This window comes from Perkinsus marinus (assembly GCF_000006405.1).
Source record: "Perkinsus marinus ATCC 50983 genomic scaffold scf_1104296950436, whole genome shotgun sequence".
NCBI classification, from domain to species: domain Eukaryota; phylum Perkinsozoa; order Perkinsida; family Perkinsidae; genus Perkinsus; species Perkinsus marinus.
This window is the reverse complement of record NW_003209596.1, coordinates 494931-504531: the sequence shown is the minus strand read 5'-3', so window position 1 is coordinate 504531 and position 9601 is coordinate 494931. Positions and strand designations below refer to the sequence as shown.

The 9601-nt window shown below is 49.8% G+C and overlaps 3 protein-coding genes across 3 annotated transcripts; 1 reads left to right on the top strand and 2 right to left on the bottom strand.

The window, feature by feature from the left end:
* Positions 1-22: 22 nt before the first annotated feature.
* On the bottom strand, positions 23-2600 carry Pmar_PMAR018633 (hypothetical protein; the record flags this gene model as incomplete). The annotated part of the gene is made up of 11 exons (XM_002778147.1): positions 23-75; positions 249-402; positions 454-563; positions 615-702; positions 746-854; positions 927-1057; positions 1825-1979; positions 2062-2130; positions 2181-2274; positions 2358-2480; positions 2520-2600. 11 exons carry the CDS (start codon positions 2598-2600, stop codon positions 23-25), a joined length of 1167 nt encoding a protein of 388 aa, XP_002778193.1.
* A 1047-nt stretch (positions 2601-3647) lies between these two features.
* On the bottom strand, positions 3648-4904 carry Pmar_PMAR018632 (conserved hypothetical protein). Its single transcript, XM_002778146.1, has 5 exons — positions 4735-4904; positions 4606-4692; positions 4439-4558; positions 4150-4320; positions 3648-3881 (listed from the first exon to the last, which is right to left on the bottom strand). The coding sequence occupies exons 1-5, from the start codon at positions 4867-4869 to the stop codon at positions 3654-3656; spliced, it is 741 nt and encodes a 246-aa protein (XP_002778192.1). The 5' UTR covers positions 4870-4904; the 3' UTR covers positions 3648-3653.
* A 4288-nt stretch (positions 4905-9192) lies between these two features.
* On the top strand, positions 9193-9576 carry Pmar_PMAR018631 (hypothetical protein; the record flags this gene model as incomplete). Its single annotated transcript, XM_002778145.1, has 1 exon — positions 9193-9576. The coding sequence occupies one exon, from the start codon at positions 9193-9195 to the stop codon at positions 9574-9576; it is 384 nt and encodes a 127-aa protein (XP_002778191.1).
* Between the last annotated feature and the right edge of the window lie 25 nt (positions 9577-9601).

Below are 9601 nucleotides of genomic sequence, written 5' to 3'. Positions count from 1 at the left end.
ATGGGAATAGATCTCATCACACTTAAGGCTCCAATAGAAGCTCATCTGTCGACGACAATATACCACAACACTGCCCTACAAGATAGTCACTGTGTGAACCTCTATGAACACAACGACGTGTCATGTCACAAACCATTGAGGCTCATGCTCCTTGGGACACACTATCGACATGCCTATAATGAACTATAGACGGTAGGGATTCCTCCAGCTTCCTCAGCTCCCCTGGTTTCGTGTCCTGAGTAGGCTACTAAAATCGCCAGGCAGACCTAGTCTCAGTTTTCTCAGCACCTCAGTGACGCTAGGAGCCTTCATGTGATCAGCCACAGGCTCCAAGCCAATACGCTCACATGCCTCTTGTACCTTCTTCCTGACGGCCAACTTCTGCTTGCCCGACAAACACACCTGCGACTCGACCAATGAGCCCCACTGCAGTTGGAGTTTTTCGTCTCTCACTTGATGCTTGAAGGCCTCTACGGAAAGTCTGCTGCCACATCCCGTCACCATGGCCTCCGCAAAAGCTTGTCCCGACTCCTCTCCCATGAGACCATTGACTTCAAGGCAACCTGTAAGATCAACCCGAAGAACAAGAAGTAAGTCTCCTGCTGAGCACTCACCGACATATATCCTGTCAAAATACCGCTTATATCTCTGCCTCTGCAGTATGTTGCTGCTCAGATTACCCGACAAGAAGTGTATACGCACCTGATATGTGCCGAATCGAACCTCTAGACTAGCCGATGGTCACATTCTGGAATCCGGGCGGTAAAAGCCGCTCCTTGACGCCCTCAGTGACTCCAGCATCATCATCGACTTCCTCCACAGTACACCTCACTCGCTCCAGCGGGCTCTTATACCTAGGATACACAAAATAGCAACATATCTCTGTCGAATTTTAACGGACGGAATGCTTTCGAAGGAGTTCTTACGGATAGGAGTCTTCGTCTTTGCTTTTCGGAGGCAATTTCTTGACCTGTCGAGTGGCGATCTCTGCCAATATGCATGCGAGATTAAAATCAGCAATCTCGTGGCTGCTATGAACATATTGCTCATTCGATATCTGCACGTGAGAAGACTATCCCCAAGGTTGTCCAACTTCAACCACTCGCCTTGAACAGGCGCTCTTGATCACATTTATTATAGGCCTCGGCACCGAAACACGGGAAGGGCGAATTCACAATATCGCCCCAAAAACCGCGAACCTGACATCATTTCTATAGGCTGTTCAGTGCATTTGCAGTTGCGTCGCATGCTGTGCTAAAATATATGATTACTTTTCCCCAATAATTATAGGAGTTTACATACGAATTCGTCTAAAAGTTCTCACAAAACGACGGAAATTTGCGAAAATTTCCTCAGAATTTTCATACTGTCACCAACACATGTAGTTGACCATGTGCATATTTTTCCACACTGGTCGCGTGACCGCAGTGCAAAGCTGACGCTCTCAGCCAGATTGAAGACCTCACACTAGTGTCGGAATATATGTTCGCTCTCCTCATCTGCGTCTAGAAGTTTCCTCGCTAATTATAGGAGTTAACGTACAAATTTGAGTAGAAGTGTGCAGAAACAATGAGAATTTCCTCAATTTTCTACGAAAGTCACCTACACATGTAGCTGACCATGTGCATACTTTCCGGCAACCCTTCACACACAATACCTGCACGCTGGTCCCTCGAGAGCGGCAACGGCCATCCACATAGCTAGCCATAGTCCGATTCGGTTCATCATAAGTTCCAAGCCGTGTCTCATAACAAACACCCGTTAGCCCAAATGACTTGTACTCCTGCCATCGAGTGACAACGCTCTACAGGGCCAAGATGTTACCTGCCAGTGTACTGCAGGAGCCATGGGCTTGATTCCATTATGGTAGTCCCAATCTAGGAGATTCTTCCGGTGGTCGTATCGTGTCTTGTAATAACCCCTCAGACGTTGGTCTCTCAGGCTCCTCGCATCGAACTCCACCGACTCCCCCCAGAACCCTAATAGAAGGGCTCAAGAAGCTCAGCTCGAAGGCTTGAGTAAGAGCGACCAAGCCTGAGATGGCTAGACCCAGCATCCTACCAATGGCCTCATGGACATCATCTCTGTCCCTAAACTTGAGGGTTGAGAGATCAATGAGTTTGCTCAGACCTAGAAAGCAAGCGGTTCGGGAGAATACCATCAGAAAGTCTAACACACACCACTGAGAGAAGGATCGTCTTCAGCATCACCGCTGACCAAGGCCTGCAGTCGACCGACTTGCTCGCCCAGATAACGGGCATCTTTCTTACGAACCTTCGCAAGGGATCGAGATATGGGGATCCGGAATCCACGGCAAACACAGAATTACCAAACCGGACCGGACACGCGTCACCCACCAGTGAATTTGCATACAAGGAGAGGAAGAGCTCGCAGCGTTCCCGAATAGTCAGTGCAGGATTAGTGACGAGGTCCAGGAAAAAGATATGCCGTGCGATGGTCTCCGGAGACGACTCGTGCACCTGCTATCTGTCCACGCCACACGGCACTCTGAAGCCCACATAAAAATGCAAAGGTGGCTCGTCCACGTGACGCCTAGCCACAGTCTTCAATATGTGCCTAATATCCCCAGCGCCCGCCATCAGAATGTTCACTGCCTGCGACGATGGCCGTTCTAAGATAGCCACTTTATAGTCACAACACGAGTCATGCTCGAGCTCGCACCAGAGAGTTCCGTCCTGTGTTCTCCAAGAGGTTCCTCGATGAGGTCACAGGCAAAGCTGTTGCCCCAGAACTGTGTGAAGCCTATGGCCTCGCTGACCTCACCAATGTGCATGGAGGGCGGGGCAGATGCCAACGAGAAAGGAATTGACATCACACAGCCGTAACGCTTTCATCACACTAGAATCGACGGTCACTAGTAGAGTAGTGAACTAAAGACGTACAGCGGGGGTCGTAACCAAGCCACAGGTCTGCAATAGCGGCCAACCTGTGAAGCTTTGCTAATGGCGCCGTCAATGTCCCACTGCTTTGACAATGGTCTTTCGAAGACGAGCTCGTCATTGTTTAAAAGCTTGTCGTCCATGCCATAGAGTCGCTTCGCTCCGCAGTGGGCGTAGGCTATTGGCCGACGCACTTGCATGTACTCCGGTTTTTCACGGCTTGAATGGCCAATACAACGTATACAAGAGTATCGAAGCGCACCACAAGACGCTCGTAATCCGACTCAGTGTCAGTAGAAGCAAGACTAGAAGACTATCTGCCTCCCTGACCAATAACAACAATTAGTGTACCTTGACGGCTACCCATAGACGTCCAGCTCGCTTCTGCCTCGCAAAGTTAGAGCAACATCGCTGTTCTCCACCTCCCAAAAGTACATCAAGTGCTTCTCTGTGTGGGAGTGCCATAAACAAAATGGGCCTGTCAAGTAACAGAGATTTCAGATATCGGACTACAGAGATATTCAAGGGTATTGGGAGACCCACCAGGTAGTCCCCAAGGCGCCGGTACGAAACAATGGGTTCTTCCCTGCGCGGCCGTTGCTAACAGTAGGCGATCCATGATGGTAGTGCCATCGACGAAAACAGGACTACCGAGAGTAGCCATCGCATAGTTAGATCTTCGACGGAGGACTATCCCAAGTACAAGTATTTCCGATTGACCAGAACTAACTCAAGACAACACCAACACTGACGTTAGTGGCCTGATCCGAGCTTGATCCGAACCACCACAACCTCCGGCGACAAGTACTCTTCCTTCGCGATGCAAAGTCTTCCCCCGGATCTCGCCAGAGCACAGAAATCGTCAACGTCGTGTCGAGCGTTCCGAAGGGTGATTGCGAAGATTGCTTCTCCTTCTGGCGCCAAAGCTCTTTCGAGCACGCGCACCAGGCCCGGCCACACGAAACGGTTGCCGTAGAGAATCTACAAGAGAGACCACTATGGACCATGTCACTCAAGAGAACCAATAGGGCCGCTATGGATCACACCAATCACGAAAATACTTGACGGATAGAGGCGCTATGCTCACGATAGAAATGCAATATGTGATGGCGCTAGAATTTACACAAGTCACCTTTTGAATAGCCTCCAGACTGTCTATGAAATTTCGAGTTCTATACAAAGTACCGAAGAGTAATTCATCTCCACTGGAGCAAGAGACGCGAGTGGGAGAGCCATATATTGATCGTACCTCGCAACAGACGATAACGTCAATGCTTCCTTCGAGCTCCGCCGGAAAACTATCCTCATCAACCCAATCCAGCGCCAAGGCTTTCGCCCGACCTTTGAGACGAGGATTCACTTCAGAGCTGCAATTGACTTCGAGGAGAGGCAGCAGTTCAGGAAGGTCCGACACGAACACCTAAGCACACACACCTTTGGGCTGTCCGTCTACGAGGAAGTCAGCAAAACTGAGGTTTCGACTAACTTCGGGCGCATAATTCCGGAGCGTGGACCGACGATATCCATCGACGCCTTACCTCAGCAGCGCCATCAGCCGCCAGAGCAAGGGATGTGACACCCGTACCCTCGCCGAGCCCTAGTATTCGTAGACCCTTGTAACTACATCGGTACTTCGCCGCCCAGTTCAAGAAGCGGATCTGATAATCATCCACAAGATGTTGTCCGAACAAGCTCCCCAACTCACCGCTGCGTCGAACCACAAGACACTCCCGAGGGATTCGGAGACAGATTCTGGTAAACCATCCACGAGCTCCACTGGAGGATGAGATTTCTGTCAAAACAATGAGCTCGGAAACCTCGTTCGAGAGCTCACCCTAGAGCATCTTGAGTGAGAACATATTCCCTCAGTGTAGGTTGCACCATCAAACGCCGAGTCATCCACTACGTCAAAGTTGACGACATGAAAAGGATGACCACGGAATGTGAAACGGCTACAGACCCAGTCCATAGTCGCTAATTAGCAGGAATAGTAACCAAGGAACTACACAGGAAAAACCTTCACATACGATGCTGGGAACTTCAACACAACATCATAGCCGTCAGCGAACAGCAAGCGTAGCAGTCATTGAGACATCACCAAGTCATAGCACACTTGGCACTCCCAGAGCACGAGCCCCCTCCGAGGGCCTGCTCAGTACCAACCACACCGCTCCTGCATTAACAGGACCGAAACCCGAAACCTTTCCACCAAATAGTATACTGCCAGCGTCGATTGACCTATCGTGTTGCTTCTCTTGCCACGAATGGGCGGTGTATAGTACAAAATCTGAGGAGATGCTAAGACCTGCCTGCTCCACTCTGACCCGTCAGGGTCAGTGCCGAGCCTAGCTCGGAATACAAGAGCTTCCGAGATCATTACGCCCCTGTAGCGAACGGAGAATATCTGCCTCTAAACTCTCGCTCTACCCGTTGCGTGCCCTGATCGGATATTGTGGCGAAGTCCTGAACCCTTCCCTGTCGGAGACGACACGAAGGTGCCCTCAAACATCTAGAGAGACGCCCGCCCCACCATGCAAAGCATTGATGACCGCATAGATTGAACGAATAGTCTAACACCTCTGTAGTCCGTGAGTCCTCAGCCGCAAGCTCCCTGATGACTCCGAGTCTCGCCCTGGCTAGGTACTGCCTGAGTCTTCTGGGCTGCCCTCACGAATCCAAAGACACATCGACTTCCCAACTTTCAGCAGTCATCTTAAACTCCGCCATTATAACTTGCTGATGCTCATATATTGTCATCACGTCAATATCGTCTCATATATTGTCATCACCTCTATATCGTCTCAAATATTGTTGCGATGTAGGATACTTCCTACCCTTTCATCGGGGGGGGGGGGGCTCCCGACTCGCCTACCATCTGGATACTCCACAACGGGGGCATGCTAAGACGCTACCTCAAACAGAAGGCCCTGTCTAGGATATGCTATACTGAGCATTGACTCTGTCTAGGATATGCCTATACTGAGCATTGACTCTGTCTAGGATATGCCTATACTGAGCATTGACTCTGTCTAGGATATGCCTATACTGAGCATTGACTCTGTCTAGGATATGCCTATACTGAGCATTGACTCTGTCTAGGATATGCCTATACTGAGCATTGACTCTGTCTAGGATATGCCTATACTGAGCGTTGACTCTGTCTAGGATATGCCTATACTGAGCATTGACTCTGTCTAGGATATGCCTATACTGAGCATTGACTCTGTCTAGGATATGCCTATACTGAGCATTGACTCTGTCTAGGATATGCCTATACTGAGCATTGACTCTGTCTAGGATATGCCTATACTGAGCATTGACTCTGTCTAGGATATGCCTATACTGAGCGTTGACTCTGTCTAGGATATGCCTATACTGAGCGTTGACTCTGTCTAGGATATGCCTATACTGAGCATTGACTCTGTCTAGGATATGCCTATACTGAGCATTGACTCTGTCTAGGATATGCCTATACTGAGCGTTGACTCTGTCTAGGATATGCCTATACTGAGCGTTGACTCTGTCTAGGATATGCCTATACTGAGCGTTGACTCTGTCTAGGATATGCCTATACTGAGCGTTGACTCTGTCTAGGATATGCCTATACTGAGCGTTGACTCTATCTAGCGTTGACCCCCGTTGTTCTGCTAGTCTATCCAAGCGACCACGTACATTCAGGCACTATGATCCCTCGAATCAGGCATAGCATCGTCACAGGTTGATCGTCGTAACTTCCACTCTCGTCCTCCTCAACACTGACGTGTGTGAACCTGGAATGGTGAACAGCTCATTGGAACAGCTATCCCAATAACAAGCAAGTCCGGTTAACGCACTATGGAATTCTTCGCGACTACTGTCGACCTTCTAGGCACACTGACTCTACGTGCTCTGGCGCTGGAGGTAGCCTTCGAGCGCGACGCCGGCCCGCCCTTCCCACTCTGTCCTTCTAAATTTGAGGTGAGAACAGACCCGAAACAGTCTCATGGGTTCCCAATGAATACAAACCACAGCAAAGAGCAGCGCTCCAGTCATCATCCAATATCTCGTCGTCGAAGATCGCGGTACCGCATCACCCCCTCCCTAGAACCTTCATGTGACCAATGAGCCTCGAGCTCTCCTTCCAAAGCTACTGCTGTCCTTCATGCCATCGAAACTGTCTACCTCGAGCTGCAACCATTCATGGACCCGAGAAAAGAAATATAGCTAAAACCGGCTATCGATTTCGCACCATGAGGGAGCAGTCTCAATTACTTATAGTGCTAAACCCTACAGAATCAAATTGCTAATGTAGTAATTGTGCGTAGTGCAGCAATAGCATCATCCTTATGGGCAGTCCCTCATCACTTCCATTTCCATCGGTAAAGGCAAGCTCCTCGCTATCACGAACACAATCATCGTTACCGACTACAACCCAAACGTGGTTAGTCTGCGCTCCGCAGATACCCTTTGGTCGGACTTGGGGAGGACGACTCTCAACATTCCCCGCCATACAAGGACCAGACCTACGCTACACTCGCTACGGGTGAGTTCAGTAACGCGAATTTTAGGTAACGACGACTCGGGCGAGGTGGTATCTACTTCTCGACAATCTCAATGTTAATCCCCCCCCCCCCCTCGCGTTTCCTTCCGCTCCCCTCCGCTGCGCCTCCTATACCTGTTCTCCCCCATCCTGATCTTCCTATACCGGACTCCAGTAGAGGCAGAGCTCAAGGGATGAAGGGCGGCACCGTGTATGCCTACGATTTCGAGGCTAATACCCATAGCGGCGTTGTCCAAGGCAGCCTTCATCGTTTTGGAGGCGTCATCGAGGATGGTACCGTCGACCACGATCTGGTTTTAGGGATCAACAACAGATGCCCTGAATGGGAAATACTTACCGATGGGCCTATTCAACTTGCACTCATCAAACGGGTAACAAACCTTGGTAGTGATTCCTGGTAAGGAATCGACGAGAGTGAAATCCCGGACGACAGAGGAACACGCAGTAGAAACCTTCACAAGGAACACGCGAGAAAGTGCTTCAATAGACCTTAGACTGATCACATGCAATAAGATTAGTGAATTGATATAAATCCTGTGGGGGATCATCAGGTCGTGCTTTCGTCATGGGATTTCAAATACAAAATCTCTGAATCGTCAGTAAGACTGCACGAAAATTGCATGAACAGCGCAGGTTGCCCTGGGAGCGACCAGGTGGGCTACACTCTCGCTGGACTGTCCGCAACGCTGTCCGCACCGCACGAGATGCGATGATAAGATGGCTCCGATATGTAGCTCGACTACGATCTGGTTTTAGGGATCAATAAACGGATTTGTCACTATATTATAGAGGCTATTCTTCCGCGCACAGCAAGAGTTCAATATACTGGGATTGCGTACATTCCGAGTGATAGGCGGAATCCGAATCCGAATGCGATTTTCAAACTCGGCACTTTAACACGAGAAAACGCGCTCGTGCTTCAAGCTCGAAAGACCACCTGGAATTCGGTTCATCCGACGACCCGCACCTTGATGCGTGGGAACTCGGAGAAAAAAATAATTCCAAGTTGGATCTCAGATTCTTGCACCAAGACATGGAGCTCGGTGAAGCTGCGCACTTTAATTGGCTCCAAAATTCATATACGGCCTCAGGTAAGACTCCTGTGTCACCAAGCCAGAGGCAAGAGTGCTCGCCCACTGAACTTGTATCGTCTCGGTCGGTGAGTCACTTGCAGACGTTCTCAAGACTACAGGAACCCGAGATGATCCCGTTGTCCCATGCAATATGTCATCACAAATTGATAGGAAAATCATTAGACTCGCTTGGGAATTCGCGTTAAACACACTCCGGCGAGATACGTTTCACGCGGTGCGTCTCCGTTGTGGACTACGCCGGACCCTCCCCACTTTGCTACGAAACTCCGTCGAGCTTGGTAACAGATCGCGTGTTTTGCTTCCTACATTGTATTTTCCCTCAGCTCGTCACAGTTTTACTCTGATGCGTATCGTGCCGATCCGAATCGGGTCATCCGATGTTGGCACTGAAGTCCAGTGACTGGACGCTCTGTTCTGTCTCCGGCACGGGCATGTCTCGGCTGTTCTCACATGTCTCTTGGCTCGCCCTTGAGGTTCTCAAGTTGAGGACGAATGACGTGTAGCGGTGCCCCACGTCTACTCTGATAATGCAAAGTTTTCCTACACTCATCCCTTCCAGATTAGTCTTCCGATTACGTCGACTATCGCCTCTCTAATTCCTCACATCGAATTGCTCTCTCTCTCTATCCAGTCTTCCCACAGTTCCTCATTCTGTCTGATGCGTATCAATACTGCGCTCCCTGTTGCCATCCTGTGCGATGCTGTCATTGCTCAGAATAGCACCATCCTAAGCCTAAGGTCTGGTATCAATCAGGTTGACATCCGTCATCTGCCCCAAATTCTGAGGGATGCCGGTGAAACCCCTGATCAGAACATTGTAGCCTTTTTGGAGGCCACTGAGATCACCACTTTGCAAAATGTTAAAACCCAAGTTGTTCAGAGTTCAGCTGCCACCATCGACAGCAACGAGCTTTGCGACTTCGTGGCTAAGCGAGTAGCAAGCTATCTCTGCAATCTCAATGTGCAACGGATGCCACTGGTAAACTTCACCAGGCTTCACCAGGTGAAGCCTTCGGGGAATACACTAACGATTTGCACGTGAACGATGCCGATGCCATGTATCAGGG